General features: G+C 35.0%; 1 protein-coding gene across 4 annotated transcripts in view; it reads right to left on the bottom strand.

The window, feature by feature from the left end:
- Positions 1-19221, bottom strand: part of Dzip3 (DAZ interacting zinc finger protein 3) — a 62845-nt gene that overhangs the window by 43198 nt on the left and 426 nt on the right. For 3 of the 4 annotated variants that reach the window (XM_021184722.2, XM_021184723.2, XM_029470345.1), the window contains exons 2-7: positions 10507-10607; positions 7989-8061; positions 6830-6985; positions 5456-5572; positions 3828-3908; positions 2321-2445 (exon numbers count right to left, since the gene is read on the bottom strand). In XM_021184722.2, coding sequence (XP_021040381.1) covers positions 2321-2445; positions 3828-3908; positions 5456-5572; positions 6830-6985; positions 7989-8061; positions 10507-10538 — 584 coding nt within the window. In that variant the 5' untranslated portion in view covers positions 10539-10607. Of the gene's footprint in view, positions 1-2320; positions 2446-3827; positions 3909-5455; positions 5573-6829; positions 6986-7988; positions 8062-10506; positions 10608-19134; positions 19218-19221 lie in introns of those variants that run through there. The other variant, XM_029470344.1, reaches the window with a different exon arrangement.

Consider the following 19221-nt stretch of genomic DNA (forward strand, 5'->3'; position numbering starts at 1 on the left):
AAAATTTGACAAGCAAGGATTTTCTTCCTTGCTAGAGGACAATGGCCTCTCTTAGAGATCATGAAAATTATCATCAGAGATTCACATTCCAAAGGAAGAGTCATCTTCTTTAGATCGTTCTCTCTCTCCACTTACTGCCCTTGGGCCCAGGACATCTAGGGTCAGGCATAATGGCTCAAGACAGAAAACAAAGTCTAAGTTTAGGAAGAAGAAGAAAACCATATTCACCTAGAAAATGCACACTATGACTGACAAGAAAGAAGAAACATGGGAGTAAATCCTAAGGCCGTGAAACAAAGGGGCAAATACAAGGCTAGATGAAGAAATGGATAGTGATATAGGACAACTCACAGAGACATCAATATTCACTACTCTTGTAGGGACACTTGAAGCCAACATGCTTCTAAAAATTTGATACAATTATGGCCAATAATAAGAGGTACAAAGCCTGGCTGCTATGTAAAAACACAGAGCATGTGCAGGTCATAGCAATGTTCCTGGAAGAGACACTGATGAATGCTGTAAGAAATACAAAGTGGGGCAGGAGAGATGGCTCAGTGGGTAAAAGCACTAGCTGCTCTTCCAGAAGTCTTGAATTCAATTCCCAGAAACTACATGGAGGCTCACAGTCACCTATAATGAGATCTGGAGCCCTCTGCTGGACATACATGCAGGCAGAATACATGCAGGCAGAATGCTGTATAAATAATTAAAAAAAAGGAAATACAAAGGGCATCGATGACTTGGATAAGCTAAATGATGTCCTTTAAGGTCCAGGGAAGAACCCATAGTCATTTCCTTCTACTCAAGCTTTCACCATCTACTGTTTCTGCTATTCAACCAAGATTAGTTGTATAAAATATTATTATTTTTGGTAAGTTTATTCATGTAATCTTGAAAGCCAATACTGTAATCCAAATCTCTGTAACCTACCATTTTCAAAGTCAAACCACACTTGATTGAGTCACCTTTGAAATACAGAAAAACAACTTAAAAATAAAAGTAATGATTTTGACATTAAATGGCTTTTTAGTGATCTAGAGAATAGATTCTTTTCAACTCTAATCAAGGCAGAAGAAAAAGTAATTTGCCTTTCTGAGGGAAGGTAACAATATAAATCTTTGTGTTGATTTGGGTTATGTTAAGTATCTGACACTGTCAGAGAACCATCTTTACATTTTGATTTTTACATTCCACAAAGCATGATACTGAACCTGGTACGCTGAGGATGTCATTCTAACCAGACCCAGTGAACAGGAAGTGGGAAGTCCCTGATTCCCTAGTACAAAAGAGTCATACTAGAGGATAGGAACTAAACCCTAAATAGAATAAAAACTACCTTCTTCATGATATCCCAGCCAACAATTATATCCTCAGAATTTTGTTGATTTTGCAATACCAATAAAAAACTTGGATTATTCACTGTACTTTCCTCTATAGCTCTTCAACATGTTTTATTTTTCATTAAGTGAGTATTTTCAATTATATTAAAATCTATATCCTTCACAATACTTTTAATTCCGAAGACAACTGTCTTGCTTTGTAAATTATTTTATTCCTGGGATCCAGCACAATAATCTTTGGACTATGATAGATGCTTAAGATAAATATAACAAATGATTGATGCTATAAAAGCTACAAATATTCACAAAGGAAGTGAACAAAGACTACATAGGTTATTCTGTATAATTTTAGCTTCCTAAAATATGTAACATTTAGGATTCTTACAGCCATTACTTGGACCTTTCAGCTTGCTTGTTTTCACTTGTTGTCTTTTAGTTCTTAGGAAAAAGTCTAACTATGGTTGAGGCTGATCTTGAACTCATGATCCCACTACCTCTGCCTCTATACTGCTCGAGCTACAGGCCACTTATGCTTAAAACCCTCCGTGGTGAGGCTGTCAGTAACTACAATCATCATTTATCATGTACTGTGTTACTGTTTTGTACACCAGGCACTATTATTTGCCCTGTAGTATTTTATGTATAGTTTTATGATGTAGATACTAAACTTGTTCCATTTTAGATAGTAGAAAATTAAGCTTAACAAAACTGTTTCTTATGGTAAGTGGTAGAAAACTGTATTTGAATCCAGGTCTGTCAGATTCAATGCTGATACTACTAATGTCAATGCTGGGTGCCTCACACTGCTATGGCCTGTTAAGTTCCAAGTACATGATTAACTACCAGAAATTATAAAGAAGAAAGGAACACTCCCAGACCACAAATGTTATGATCAATTACATTCTGCGCAAAGCAGATTCCCATTTTACAGTACTGAAAGGTATAAGTGAAGATGTACCTATAAACAAAATGCTTACCTCTTCTGAGCACATCGAAGTAAACCACGTCCAAAATAAACTAAACACATAAAGTTTTCACAAATCTCACTTTCTTGGATCACCATCTTCATCACCAGAAATTTATTTTCAGCTTCTATGCAGTCCTGTAGTGCAAAAATGGGGTTGGCTGTGTGAAAACTAGTTTTCTTCCCTTTAAAATAGATATTCACCCCAAACTAGAAATTTAGGACACATTAAGAAAAGAATGATGATCCAGTTATATGGTCATGTTTTAATATCCGTAATTTTAACATATCTAAAAATGATTATAAAGATGAGGAACTAAGTATTTAACATCATTCAAAACCACAAAATCTTTAATTCTAGACTTTTAACCATTTCAACAGAAAGTGTAACAATTTAGGATTGAAAATGACAAAAAATTGTCAACCAAAGAGAAACATGTCTGACAACTATAAGAATATAATTATCATATTTTTAAAAACATCTAATCACTGCATAATCTTCCTAGCTTTTCAAAGGGAAAATAGGTGACTCCTTAACTATAGGTATAGTTTCTTCTTAGGGATAAAACACAATATAGATTTGTAACTTAAGACTAGAATTAATTCTAAGATGCTTCAGTTTTGTGTGTGTGTGTGTGTGTGTTTATGTGTGTATGTGTGTGTGTGTGTTTGTGTATGTACTGGTAAAAAAAGAAAGTAAAAAAGTATCAAGACTACAAAAATTTAAATAAGACAATTAAAAATTAAAACAGGAAAATTTTTAGTTAATTTCCAGATTCTATTCATCTGTTTCACTTTAACTTGACAAAATAAAAAACTGACCCAGCAGTGTTGATGCATGTCTTTAAATTACGGAGGCAGAGGCAGGTGGATCTCTGAATTCAAAGCCAGACTGGTCTACAGAGAGAGTTCCAGAAAAGCCAAGTTACTCAGAAAAACCCTGTCTCATAAAGCCAAAAACTAGCAAACAAAAAGAACTGAGGTAAAATTTGTATTTCACTAAAATTAGAAATAAAGATTGTTTCATTTAAGATAGATTAATATGTATCACTCAGTATACAAATAAGCCTTTAAAAGATAAAAATAGTCTTAGAAAAGAAAGTTTAAGTATAAGTTAATACTGTTTAGTCTTTATTTTTAATAACAACATAAATCTTTAACATAATTATTCATAGAAATAAGACAGAAAAGTTATAGAAGGGGGTGGAGAGATGGCTCAGTGTTTGAGAGCACTGACTGTTCTTCCAAAGGTCCTGAGTTCAATTCCCAGCAACCACATGGTGGCTCACAACCATCTGTAATGGGATCTGATGCCCTCTTCTGGTGTATCTGAAGACAGCAAAAGTGTGCTCATATAAATAAAATAAGTAATTCTTAAAAAAAAAAAAGAAATCTCCAATGAGAAGTTATAGAAAACTTTCAATACCAGAGTTGCTAATTTTAAATCAACACTATCAATTGCTACAATGAAGCCAAGGTACATAAAAAGATTTATAAGGTAAATAATACATGCTACATACCTCTTTCTTTGCTCTTTCAGTGAGTGCCACTCCATACAAAAATAGTAATGTCAAGTAATAACCAACATTAATTTGTTGTGCCTACAAAAATATGTCAACTGGTTATTTATACCAAGCTACTATTCAGTTTAACAGGATTAATTGAAAATCCTTGAATTACTTAATAATTTTTAAACATGGTGCAAATTCTTATTTAATTATACATCATTTGCTAAAAACCACAGAGAAGCATGTCATTTTTATTTGATAAGACTATCAGCAAAGAAATTTGATCAAAGGAGATAAAAGCACATTTAATCAAAAGTCATAAAATCAGCTTTCTCACTTGGATTATATAGCATTCTGGTTATAGGATAACAAATGAAAGCTCAGTGTCAAGAATAGGTTACCTCTTTCCCTGTTGCTGACCAATGAGTTCCTGTAGACACTCAATGGCTACTGCCATTGCTACTGGTTATTTTTGAGAATTTTACAGTACTGCTGAAGACACCATATACTTGAGTCACAGCATGGCACTGCCCTAGAACCTTCATCTCCACTGGCTAGCTTTCACAGTGCTGGGAGGGATCATGCACACTACTGCAGGAGAAAAAGTCATCATCAGTGCTTCCCAGCTGTGAACTCTGTGACCTACAATAATGTCTGGCCTGGCAAGAACATCTTCTGACTAAGCAACAACTTTCCAATTGTATTTAAGTCCTGCTTCACAAGATAAAGCCCATCGATGGCACACAACTTGTGGCCAGTCACAGGCCCTCATAATTTTATGTTCCTAAATAGACATAGCATTAAGCTGACTCCTAATGACTTATCATTATAACAATAATGTATTTCTCAACCTTTATCAGAGAAACTTCTAATTGCAGAAGACAGTAATTAGCATGAAAATCTACAATTGGTCAAAGTGCTAAGAATAAGAGACTATGGAATGTTCAGCCCTAAATGGGACATCTATTTTACATCCCCTTCTCTAGAGACTCAAGGGTCTTTGTGAGGAGAGCAGAAAGACTAAAGAAATGGAGGTAGCGAATGGATAAAAGGAAATAGTGTCCTGCAGACACAGATGAGTAGCGTAACAAAGGAGGCTAGTAAATGGGGGAAAGGAGCGGGATTAAGGATTTTTCCTTCTTTTAATTGACAAATGTACATATATTTACAATATATACATATTATATACAACAATATTTAAGTTACATATATTGCAGAATGACTAAGTCAAGATCATTTATACATGAAGGGCCTTACATATTTATCATTTTTGTGTTAAAATGTATAGTCTACTTTCAATCTTAAAAATGCAGTACATTGCTATTAACTAGTATCATAATAAGGTCTAATAGCTCTCTTGAACATTTTTCTTCCCATCTAGCTGAAATTTTGTATTGTTTGACCAACATCTCTCAAGTCTTCCCTTCCACCCTACCTGATGATTATCATTCTATTCTCTGTTCAACATTTTTGGACTCTTTACTTAGCTGTTTTTCTGTGTCTAAATGATTTTCTGAAGTTTATGACTGTTTGTAAACTGGAATGTCTTTTAATCTAAGAAAAATAGAAATAGGCACATGCTGCTGTTCTCTCAATAAAGAAAATGTTACACAAGCAAACATTCAATGCAAAACACTCACAGTATAATTAGAAGCTTGTATGTTTCTAAGTGCCATTTCCAGTTGTGTTATCAAAAAATGTAATGTTAGAGCAGGAACAATTTCTTCCCCAGTCTGGCTATGAGTTGTAACTTCCCTCTGTGAAGAATAATTGAAATGATCATTTTTGTCAATTAGGATTTCTAAATACATAATACAAAAAGAAAAATGTATAGACCCTGTTGAAGAGAAATATTTTTTAATTAGCTTAGTAATATACATTATTTACATAACTGTTTATTAAGCTTATTGTTAAGGAATCTAATTAATCTCCTCAGTAGGTATTTCCTTAACACAACACACACACACACACACACACACACACACACACACACACACACAGAAAAAGTATGGATCCCACTTCTAATTCCTCCCACTTTCTAGCACGCATACAATGCTTTTCTGTCTGAGATACTAGGTAGAACGTTCAACAGCTTTGCATCTAGAAAAACAGCCTTGCATGGCTGAGATGGAAAAGAGGGCTAAGGTTAACATCCTATTCTTTTGGTGATTCTGATAAGACAGAATACCGACAGGCTCTGCTGTCTGTGTCTATTTTCTATCAGCCATCTAACATTGCTAACTATAAAATCAAAAAAAACACAGACAGGCATGGACTGCATATCTGTAACCACACCATGCAAGGCAAATGTCTGGGAGCTGGAGGACAGTCTGGTCTACAAAGGGAGTTGCAGGACAGCTGGGACTAAATCTTGTCTAAAAATAAAACAAAAACCCCCCAAACCAAAAGAGAACAATATGTATATTGTTTTTAACTATGGAAAAATTTGCTACACTGTATAATTAATAGCAAATATTCAGTCAAGATTTAATTCTTTGTATAAAAATGAACATCTACCTTATCAGTATGCAAACCTATTATTGTTTTCAAATTACATTTATACCGAATAAATTTATGTTTTATTGGTAACTATTTGATTTGCATATTAAATATCCAGATGATGTAAATTTTCTCAGGTGGAAAGTGGTCAAAAGATGAAATGTTTAAAATGCCCCAATATATATATTCTGTATGGGATTAATTTTATTAATAAATACATTTTGAAAAAAATCAATATTTTATAAATTGGGAAAACAATATCAAAAGTAGTCCCTAGCCAGGACAGGCATATTTATGTTACATAATCAACGTAAACACTGAATTCACAGTTTACTACCACAAACATACATTCCTATATTGAGTTTTAAAATTTTTGTTAACAAATCTATAGTCCAGGTTGACAGCAAAACGTTTTCAGATAGAGATTTTATGACTCTGATTATATATACCATATAGTTTTAAAAGTTATATGAAGAAAAGTATACATCTTTACTAAAGAGAAATGATGATGTTACCTGCATAGTCTGGAAAGAGAAATCTTCCTGTATGAACTTTTCAATGTTAGGGAACACACCTTTGGGAAGAGCATTGATTGGATTTAATACCTTCTTTATTTCTAATAGTGCGTTAACAGGCTCAGGATCAGCAGATATATCCATTTTCTGTTTGTCCTATAAAACATTTAATTTACTAAATTACTTAATATAGTTTCATTTATTCTAGTGATAAAATCACTAAAAGTATTTTTAAAGAGATAAAGTTGTGTCTGTGTGTGTGTCTGTATGTGTGTGTATACTGATTGAACCATAAAATATAAGAATAAGACCATCTCTGCTCAAGAAACTTATGTAGATTATTCTACACCTTAATAGGAAAACATTGTTTTTTAAGTCATATGGCTGATCTTCAACTTCTAGACCCATAGTAATTTTAAATAAATTAAGTTACAGGAATTTAAATTAAAAACAGAAATAGAATGATTTATTTCAACTCAATCAGAACTGATTAATTATCAAGAACTTTGAGATTTAAAGAATTAACTTTTAAAGATTTAATATAGCCATCATTCATCATCATTAATGGTTAATTGATAACTAAAGAGTCAAACCTGCTACTTAACATTAGTTGTGAAGAGTCGGTGAAGAACAGAAAAAGACACAGGGACACAACTGAGAGACAGCAGCCCCTCCTCAGGAGAGAAGCTTTAAGAATATGGTGTCACAGTGTTTGAAAATCAGAACAGTTTACTACAGACCTACAGAGCTTGAGTCACTGAAAATGACCAAATGTGGAATGTTTGATTCTTGGATCCCTATCAGAGCAGTAATCAGACAGAAATGCAATGCAGAATTAATAGAACGTACTGCAGAACTGTCTATGCTCTCTCCTCTAGGGTAAGTCTCAAAATTATTCTTCCATAGGCAGCCATTTTGAAGAACTTATATTTCTTGTTATTTCATATGACAGTTATGCCCAAAATTGTTTTAAATAAGATTAAAGTACTTTGAAAAGTGTGTAGACACTTATTACAGAATCTGTTGACTTCAAAATTTTCAAAAACTTATAAAAATCACTTTTTCAGAAAGTGACTCAGTAAAAATTTTACAACTAGTCTTTGCATTATAACTTTATATACAAGTGAATCAACTCATTCCTATTTACTAGTTTTCTTACCAGCTGAGTGACTGGTTTCTCTGCTATAGTCTCAGTTTCTTCCTTGGTCTGTTCCTCCACATCAGGATTTCCACTTTAAAAGAAAATACATTAAGAGCATTATATAATACATTATACATTAAGAGCATGTCCTCACAAAAAGTAAAGAATCAAGGAACTGAGTCACTATCTCAAAGTTTCAAAAGTATCACAAATGTGTATCAAAGCCTGAAATGGGAATGGGTATCACATCTCTTCGGAGGTTCAAGTTAGAGAACAGTTATGCTAAGCCCTTGCTTGATGATGGTAGAGAAACCACCAAACTGGTATAACTAACTGCACATTTACCAAATATGCAACACACAAAAGTATATAGGAGAAAACTTTATTAACAGAACTGGGGAAGTGGTTCAATAGGTAATATGCTTGCTCTGCAAGATTAAGGCCCTAAGACTGGATCCCTAGTACTCAAGTGAAAAAGTCAGGCATGGCAGCACACTGCTAAAACCCCACTGCTGCTGTGGTAGGGGATGAATAGAGAGCATCCTGGCCGGCCTGTAGAACAGAAAGAGGAACTCCATGTTCAGTGAGAAATGCTGCCTCAAAATTTAGGGAGGACAGTGATAGAGGAAGCCACATGACATTGATCTCCATCTTTTACACACTTCTGAAGGGTTCAATGCATACCCTCACATATACAGACCACACACCCTTACAGACCATACACACAAGCTCATAGCGTATTAAGGTGAAGATGTCTTTAAAGAGGATGATTTTCTTTTTGAGTGTGAATGTATGAAAATAAAATATAAAAATGGCTAAGAAGGTGTGTGTGTGTATGTGTGTGTGTATATATAACGCACATATGAAATATATGTATGAAGAAACATGCATATATACATGTGTGTATACACACAAAAACACTTGTTTTGTTGGAATTTTTCCTCTTTTAATTTTATACACTGTATTTCCATCTCCCAGTTCCTCCCCACCTTCCTACCTACCCAACTTTACATTCTCTCTCGCTCAAAAATAAAATAAGCAAAATCAAAACAAATAACAGGTATATGCCACAATGCTACAATTAAAAAGATATATAGATAATCTCAATTTTTTATTTAAGAGCTTCTAAACTTAAAATTGCCCAGTCTTTCAAAACATATTAATTTATGGTAACTATCACATTTAGAAGTAATAAATTTCTTTGGTAATAAGAAATACCTTGACAGCTTTTCCTTTTAATGCTGACTTTAGTATTGACAATGCAGTATTCTATAATGATTTAGAAGATGTACAAAATTGCTAGTAGCATCATGTAGGAACTCTAAGGATCATACATGATTTCTGTGCTCTTAGTAATTCAGTAGAGTGGTACATCTAATACTGAGATGAGAAACACTGATTTACATAGAATTATAAGTTATAAAATATCATTATTTTATGTGTGCATCTGACAATCACTTTTCATTTATTATGTATGATTTCATCTGAGGAAACTGAGAAAAACTAGAGAAATATTTCAAAATATGGCTCTTAATACATTTATATTCCACAGCTAATTTAATTAACTAAATTAATTAACTTTTCTTTAATTTCCTAGTTGCCTAATAAGCTCATATTATCTGGGAATGAATGCAGCAGTATTCAGAAGCCTTTGAAGACCTGTGGGAATACAATATGTCCTCCAATAAATACTTGCTAACTCTATTTCATGATCACTCACTCTTTAAAATAATAGTTATCACTCCCAGATGCATACTAAAATCTTTCAACAGCTTTGAAACAGCTAGATGGCCAAAGTTGGCTGTGCTGACGTCTTACATCAATTTGACAACAAACTACAGTTATATGAAAGGAGGGAACCTGAACTGAGAAAATGTCTCTAAGATCCAGCTTCAAGGCATTTCTCAATCAGTGAGGGAGGGACCAGCCCATTGTGGGTGATAGAATCCCTGGGCTGTTGGTCCTGGGTTCTATAAAAATGCAGGCTGACCAAGCCATAGGGAGGAAACCAGTTAGCAGCACCCCTCCATGGCTTCTACGTCAGCTCCTATCTCCAGGTTCTTGCCCTGTTTGAGGTCCTGTCCTGACTTCTTCAATAATGAACAGTGGTATAAAAGCATAAGCCAAATAATCCTTTTTCCCTCAAACTTGCTTTCTGGTTATGGTGTTTCATCGCAGCAATAAAAATCATAACTAAGACACTCACTTAAGAGCTTCCAATACAAATATTATTAGCTCCTATATTTTCTTCAGGTTCCACAGTAAAACTAAGTATATACCCCAATTAATTCTCATCTCTTTTACACAAAACAAAACTCCCTATCAAGAAAGTACAAATCTTTAATTAGTACTCAGCAAGTAAAACAGCCCACAAACTAAATATATCTTTTTCAAAGTGATGACTTTGTATCTTTGCCCTGAAGCTTAGTGGCATTTATTTCACAATAGTTTTCAAAGTTTACAGAGAAAAGTCTGATGCTATATCATCTTTTGGAATATAACAAATGCAGTTTTATTGCAGTCGCCCATTCTTTACCTTACAAAAAATTCTTCTGCTAGAGAATCCATGTTGCACAATGATCCTTTACAAGATTTATTCCAATGCCTGCAAACTGATTTTTGCTATGGTCATAAAAGCTGTAAGAGAAAATAATATTTTTTAATAGGAAGATACAAAGATTTTTTTCTCCTCTATATAAACCAGTATATAACTATAAAAATTTTAGTGTCCATAAAATAATAATATAGGTTCAATACCCAAATATAATCACCATCTAGAATTTACATTTTTTCAAGGCGTAGGAATATTTTATATACAATTTACAATGATATTAAAATCATCTTTTCTTTTGCAGCACTGAATGTTCTATCAAGACCATCTTATTTATTTTATTTTCCAAAATTATAAAGTTATTGTTTTTCTAGTACTGGGAACTATGCTTAGAACCTTGTGCATACTAGATAAGTGCAGTACCACTCAAGTTCTATTCTCTACCCCTATTTGGTAGTTCATTTTTTTAAAACTTCTATTAGTTCTTTGATAAAATTGCACAGCACACTTTATTCATATTTACTTCCCAAATATTCCCAGATCACTCTTCTTTCTCTACCACACACACATGCACACACACAAAATTTAAACTTATCAAGACCAATTTGTACTATTTAAATACTCGTGAGCGTGATTCAAGAGTTCACAAAGCTGCCCAGGTTAGCTTTGAGCTCATTATGCAGCATAGGCAGGACCTAAATTATGTTCCTGTGTGTAGGGGGTGGTTCTGATGCTTTGATCAGGAATCTGAGTGTGAATACTAAAGGTCCTGTTCCCCAGTTGATTCTTGATCAATCAATAAAGATGCTAGTGGCCAATGGCTGGGTAGAAGAGGTAGGACCTCCAGGTTCCCCAGGCAGGCTAGGGGACAAAGAGAAAAGAGAATTTGCCTGTTTCAGAGGGAGAGAGACAACAGCCACATGAGATTTCGGGTGGAGTGGCCATTGGTTAATTTCCCCAACTGGGCCTGGGGCAGATGGTGGGAGATTAGAAATGCAACTAAGCTGAGGGCAGATTTAGGGTACTGAGCAAGGAGAATGGAACAGGGAAAATAAGTTGAGGGACAATTTAAAGGTGTTGAGCTAAGACTAAAGGTGACTGAGCAACTAAGCTGAAAGATGTTGAGCTGGGAGTGAAGGTAAGGGTACATTTGTTAGCCGTGGGAAACTTAGAAATGCCCAGCCATTGAGCTAAATAGCATATTAGAAATAAGCTAATATATATATTTATGTGTCTTTCACCCACAGATCCAAGGGAACCAGAGTGGTGGTTGGTAGCTTGGTCAGCCTGGAGCTTAAAGTGACTGTGACTGAAGGCCTGCACCACTACATGGAACAATGTTTATGGTTTCCTTAATCATTTTCTTGACCATTTTCATGGTCTATAACCCTTTGACTATATTAGTGGTATTTCTGTACAATAAGTTCATAGTAGAATTGCTAGATGAACAGATATTGATTTTACTGATGCATATTGTTAAATGGCTTCCATAGAGGAGTATCAGTTCCTGCTTAATTATAATACTAACAGTACTGAATTTTTTTTTTTACTATAAAATGCTACATAGCCACTTTTCTTCCAAAACCGTATTATACAGCTCCATGAAATAGGAGGTGAGATGTAGTAAGCTCTTGTATATTCTCTAGCTCAAACATCAAAGAATTTTTGTAGATCTTTCTCTACCCTCCCCCCTTTTAAAGACAGGGTTTCACAGTGTAGTCCTAGAACTCACTACATAGACCATGTTGGTCTTGAACTCATAGATTCACATGCTTCTGCCTACAAAGTGCTGGCATTAAAGGTGTATGCTATATGCTCAGCTCTTTGTGGATGTTTCTTGAAAAAGCAAAAATATGCAGACAATATCAATGAAACAATAAGAGACTAAAGTGTATTTTTGACTATCTAGCTCTATTCCAAGAACATTTCTAAAATTAGTCCCACTTGATCTCTTCCATGGGTTGTCCATGACTTTAGACTCAGAACTCTCTGTTAGGCTGGCTTTCCATTTCTGATCCCATTTGGTAAACTCAGGACCAACATAGCATGTAAATGTAACTGTTGCTAGATGCTGTGGAACAAGGGAAGCAATAATGAAAAAAAGGGAACTGAAAAACACCAAAACAAATACAACAGATCTCCATTTCTTTCCTAGAAAGCAGCAGAGTGCCTCATTTGTTGCATTAGTATTTTCTCAAACAGCATATTTGATACACTCAAGATTGGTAAGGTCTCCTTTAATTAGTAACTGTGAAGATCATAGGAAAGATTTATGTAAAGAGGGAAGAAAACCTTTTGGTTACAAGGTAGAAGGCAGAAATCCTCTCTAAGCTGTCTGTATTAAGATGAAAAGGAGTGAAAATTTGTAAACCAAAAGACATTTATATGGTGAATTTAAGAAAGGCTGGTAGTTCTTCTGCCTGTTTAACATGCAACATGAGACAATCTGTGTGAGGAAACTTTCAAGAGAGCAGATTATCAATGTCTAGAAGGTAAGTGCAGGAAGCAGCCAGCAGCAGACACATTTTACAGCCTCTGCTGGGAAGGCCTAAGTGCCTAGCAACCAAAAGGAAGCAGCCTAGACAGAAATATTATCAGTGTTGTCTAAGTAAAATAAGCAGAGATACTTAAAGGTCAGAAGAAACCATTAAAGTTAGGATTAACACAGGAGAAAGGATGAAATCTACATTTCCCCCAATGTATTCATATCAATATTTTCCTGTTGTAGGAAAGACAATTCAGTGTCTTTCTATAACTGAGACTGCTTTTTTGGCAGAACTTTTCAGCCTCCTGCTTGACTGGAAGGTAAGCTAAAGTGTACTGTGCATTTACTACACATCTCATCCGTCATGGTTTTAGCCACAGGCTGGTTTTCACTGGCAGAGAAACAAATGTTGTTGTTAACTCTATCAGTGAAATGCTTTTCTTATTTCCACAGAGCTCTCACCTCTCATTTTTATTTACACGTTTTATACCAAACTCCTTTATTCATTTGTAAAAGTGGTTTTGGTTCCCATTTTTAAGGCTGTAATTAGCCACATCAAAGCAGACATGACAATTATTTATCCTTTAAAGATTTAGGTTATAGCACCTGTCCCTTCCCCCAGACTGTTTTTGTAAAAATCCACTCAAATATTCATCTTGACTAAGCTACCTGTCTAAGCTGCAGCCTAATTTTCAAGAAGATCCCACTTCAGAGGATGTGCAAAGGCCCACAAAATCTCTGCTTCCCAACTCTGGCACTTACAGAATGCAGGTGGAAAACTTACTGGTGTAGAGAACAATTAAAGTAGATTTCACACCTGTCTCAATGGTAGTGGCTTGAAATTTCTTTATTTGGTATTTTCAGGAGAAATTTTTTTTGTTTTGTTTTGTTTTTTTTTTGTTTTTCGAGACAGGGTTTCTCTGTATAGCCCTGACTGTCCTGGCACTCGCTTTGTAGACCAGGCTGGCCTCAAACTCAGAAATCCACCTGCCTCTGCCTCCCAAGTGCTGGGATTAAAGGCGTGCGCCACCACGCCCAGCAGAAATTTTTATTAAGAATTTTTCACTTGTAAACTAAACTACCTCCTGTCAGTCCATACTGTTAACCAATCTCCTTCAAAATCTCATCCTCTGGAACACAAAACTATGCTGGATTGAGAACCATTAAAGATAAAAGAATACATTGTGCTAAGAAGCTTAAGTAGTTGACAGAGAGATATTTTGCTCTCAGGAAGAAAAATAAGACCATTCTAATTATGGCATGTATATAAATATAGATAATAAAGCATGTCTAGAAGAAAGTGAAATGACAAATTATCTTCTTTGGACTCACTTTGCAATACACAGGTGTGCTCTTAGGCACACTAGTTATTCGACTTTATGTGAAATTAAAAAATATTCTGTATGTCTGTTTATCTGAAAATGGAAATAATGAAACCTGTACTTTATGAAGTTGTGAAAATATTAGGACTTATCACATATTAGACTCTATAAAACACATTTCTGCTATAACTATTTTCATTACATAATTATAACATCTTCCTCACTTCATTGTTTAGGTACACAGCAAAATTAGTTCACGTTTCCTCTATTCCTCTGTGATAGGAAAGGACTATTATATAGGAAGCAATAGTGAGATTTAGTAAATAAGACAAAAATTGCTTTTCGTGTACATTATATGATATAAACTGCAATGTAAGACTCATTTTTTTAGCCCTTCCCATTTTCCTATTGATACAGAAACGTCTATCGTAATCTTAGCCACTACTTTTTAAGAGGCCTACTTATCAAAACTTCACTTGTTCTGAGTTGGACACTAAAGAATTTTGCTATTACAGCAATCTGCATTAAATAACCCTGAGTAGACAATTTGCTAATATTCTGATAGTTTAAGAAGCTGCACTCTTATGCCAGCATTAACTAAACATACTCAAGAAGTTTATGAGTCTGTTGACAAGCAAATTCTGACACTACTAGGTTGTTTAATTTTACCAAAGGAAAAAAAATTAAAACTGCTAAGACATGAGAAGCAAAAGCTACTTAAAAATTCAAAGTCAAACCTAGTGGCACAGGCCTCCAATCCCAGAGACTCAGGAGGCTGTGGCAAGGGGCTCTCAAGTTCAAGTTCAGCCTGAACAACTCAGTAAGATTTTTTTCCTAAAAAATTTAAAAAGGAGTGACAATTGAAAACGTGCTAAGGGGGCTGGCAAGATGACATTTTGTGATAGGAGCTCCTTACCAAAAATATTTAAGTATTGTAAATTTGATTAAGTATGTTGGGAAACCACCAGTAGAGATTCTTAGTGGGTTTTACTGTGGTAAATTCTTTTTCCTTATGCTACTACACCCAAGAACAACTGGTTTCCTATAAGGCATCTGAAATTTCTCAGTTCCTTAGGCTACAATTAGAGTCAAGATTCCACCACAGTCAACCTTAGAACTAGGTTGCAGCCTATAACTTCTTAGAAGGGAACAAAACCCTCATCTGTTTTATTGCATGTTTGAAAACCATATCTTGTTATGTAGCTGGAGATGATTTCAATCTCATGATCTTACCTCAGATTCCCAAGTGTTGAAATTATAGGCAAATACCAACAGGTCTGAGCTAACACATCTTTAATTCTATTTAAATCTAGCCAGCTGCTTCTGTACTTACATAGTCAAATATCTACTGAATTACCTGTCTCCTAGCAATACAAAATATCGGACAAAAAGCAATTTAAAGAAGGGTTTATTGTAGCTTAGTTTGAAGGGCTACATTCCATCCTGGCATGGAAGGTAGGACACTAGGATCAGAAGGCTGCTACCCAGTCACACTTCATCTGCAGTGAGGAAACAGATAATAAATAGGAAATAAGAGGCAATAAAACATCAAGGCCTGTACCCAGTGAGCACCCTCTTCCAGCAAAGCACCGTCTCCTAAAGGCTCCATAGCTTCCCCAACAGTGCCACCAGCTGGGGATTCAGTGTTCAAACACATGAGCCTATGGGGGATATTTCACATTCTGACCACAGCATCTACATGAGTATGAATTTTAGTATAGGGAATGTACCTACAATGGATATACATAGGTTAAGATGTCATGAATAAAATGGCTATTTACTCCTCAGTTTAAGATATTTATTAATAGCTCTGCTAAAACCATGTTGTTCACAAATACAAGTAGGAACCAATGGATAGAGTATCTTTAGCAACTGAAAAATATGGTGTCATTATACTTAGATAACAGTGACAAAAGTGAAATAAGATATAACAGAGGGAAAGAGGGCAATCATCAAAGGAGTGGCAGACCCTCATAAACTTGGCTTTCCAATTAACTGTGACAAAACCTACCCTCTATCTACCTCCAACTTGTTCTACCATGGAAGAAAATTGACATATTACTATACTAAAAAAGGATTAAATTTTTAGGAGAGAAGACAGATTAAGCTTTTGGATATGAAAATTTCCTTTCATATTAAAATATATTATGTGGTTTCACTGAAAGATTTCTTCTGTTCCTGGGTACGAAACTATGGACTATGTAATACGTACACTGAGTACGCATCCCCTGCACAGAGCTTTGAAGGATTTTATTGTAATCCATTATGAAAGCTGCAAAACTAAGACAGAATTACTCATTACTAATAAATTTTCTGAGTGCAGAAAATCATGCAAAATGCATATTCTTTCCACTATTTTCCATGACTTCTAGACATACTTGACTTTATATAAGTATGCAAATTGGGTTCAAATAGGTCTGCTCATACACAATCAGAAACAAAACCGTATGAGCCTAATATTGGCCAGCAAATAGTATGCAAATATAATTATATGTAATATTTCATAGTGAACTAGTCATATTCACCTTTGCTAGGCATTTTTCTTATCAATGAAGTAAATCAGAACAATTAGTGCCAGATATTACCTGTGGTACTGGAATAAATAATTCAAGCCTATCTGAATGATCTCTCAAAGTTAACCAGTTTTTTAAAAATATAAATTTTATTTGATCACACATCTCTAAAGCATTAAAAGTTTGAGAACACACTGAAAATATAAAAATCAATTAACTTATTAGTTATATATAGGTATTATGCTTACATAAAATGAGTAAGAAAAAACTAAAATTTTACTATTTCTTATAATTTCTCTATATAGTTTAGACATATCCACTGCTTGCTTAGAAAAAGCTTCTTGCTTGTTCACAAAACAAGAATCTACTTATTACATAAATTAAACAAGACTTTTTTTTTTTTTTTTTGTTTTTTTTTTTTTTTTTTTTTTTTTTCTCGAGACAGGGTTCCTCTGTGTAGCCCTGGCTATCCTGGAACTCACTCTGTAGCTCTTGACCAGGGTGGCCTCGAAGTCAGAAATTCGCCTGCCTCTGCCTCCTGAGTTCAGGGATTAAAGGCATGCACCACCAAGCCTGGCTTTAAACAAGAAATTTTTATGAGCCATGCAAAGGACCTTACTCTATTCAAAGAAGCAGGCCTTCAAACAGTTATTAAAAATGATTATTATACTCTGACATCTTGTGTCTTTACTTATCTAGGAACTGAATTAAAAATGTGTATTAATTGGGTGAAACAGTCAAGGCAAGACAGAGGGAAACTATTCAAATTATCAAGACCTCTACTCTTAACACAGTTATGAATTCTGTAAAATGGAAAGAAAAGTAAGTAAGTACATTTCAAAAGTGAAAGGTGAATTTTATGGATTGACCAATAACAATCTTATGGATTGACCAATAACGATAGCTACATTGTAGTACTTGATGGTTGGTAAGGGAAACAGAATAATCACGTACCTCTTATTAATAGGTATTAATAGGTATTCTAGATATGTGTCACTGAGTTATTTCACTGTTGCACAAACATGGTAAAAGACCACCAATACACATTTATAAGGCATGGCCTAAATATGATAAGAGATTTGGTAAACAACAGCTGTATGAAGATACTTCTGGTTTTACATGGCCTATACTATTAAGCTTGTGTTTTGACTATGAATACAAGTGGAATGATAAAAGTATGGATCAGTAAACAAATGAATCATTAGTAGTTTATTTGTGCTATCCATAACAGTGCTATACTTTCATATGTTGCTGCTGTGTAATTATGACACTGTGGCAACTAAGATGTCACTAGGTCACAGGAAGAGAGCATTCATTCAGTTTTCAGTTTAGTATGATCTAACTGGACCAGCATCACACAACAACAATGACCAAAGCATCATTATGGGGATATGCTTGTTATGTCAATGGAAGAGATATTTTTTTTTTCTTTTTCTTTCTAGCACTTTGGCTTTGTAGTAAAGGCTAATATTTCTGAAGTGCTCAAATAAGAATTTATTGAATAAACTATAATGTAAAATAGACTACTTTTAGATTTCACTTCACGAAAAGCCTAAAGCAGTAAAATGCAGAGACACAAAGAGAAAGGTGCAAAAATACTCATCAGCAAACTGGCTGCTCTACATTTTAGTGATGACACATTCCTCATTTATGTAGTGAATTCCAACAGTACTTTCCTATTTGGACTATTATTAACTGGTTGCTTCTCCGCAGGCACCACGTCCTCATCTTTGTTCTGAGTGACAGTCAATCCCTAGCCCCGTTATACTGTTTGTTTAGAATGGAATGAATGAATGCATGAATGAATGTACTAGCTACAAACTCTCATATGACTATCTCAACGGCACAATCCTTTTCCAGCCATCAGTTAGCTTTACTTTTTTCTTTTAATATGAAAATAAATGACGTCTTTAAAAGGTTCCAAGGCAAACGAGAAAAACAAAACAAACAAAAAAACCCCACGTTCCCCGAATTCCCACAATTTCAGACGAACTTAGTCAAATGGGCATTTACTCGATCCCACAACCTAGCTTAAGCTCCTGAACCAGTTGCTGACTCACTTCGTTATAGATCCGTGCACATCATTATCTCCGATTAAAAAAAAATAATAACATTCTCATCGGTGCCTTTTTTTTTTTTTTTTTTGACGCCACAGAAATGTGCAAAATAATCACGCCAGACAAGAACAGGCCTCTCAGCCTACAGACATCAACGCTGAAAAGAATGCGTCCGGGAGCGACTCCGGGATGCTTTCTCTCTCTCTCTCTCTCTGGGGGGTTCTGACAAATCCTACCGTAAAGTTCCGGCTGCCTCATCACGGACCGCCACAGGTTTTAGCCTGCGCGAGTCGCCAGCGGCCACCAGGGACCAGGGCCGCAGA

The sequence above is a fragment of the Mus caroli genome, chromosome 16 (assembly GCF_900094665.2).
Source record: "Mus caroli chromosome 16, CAROLI_EIJ_v1.1, whole genome shotgun sequence".
Lineage (NCBI taxonomy): Eukaryota > Metazoa > Chordata > Mammalia > Rodentia > Muridae > Mus > Mus caroli.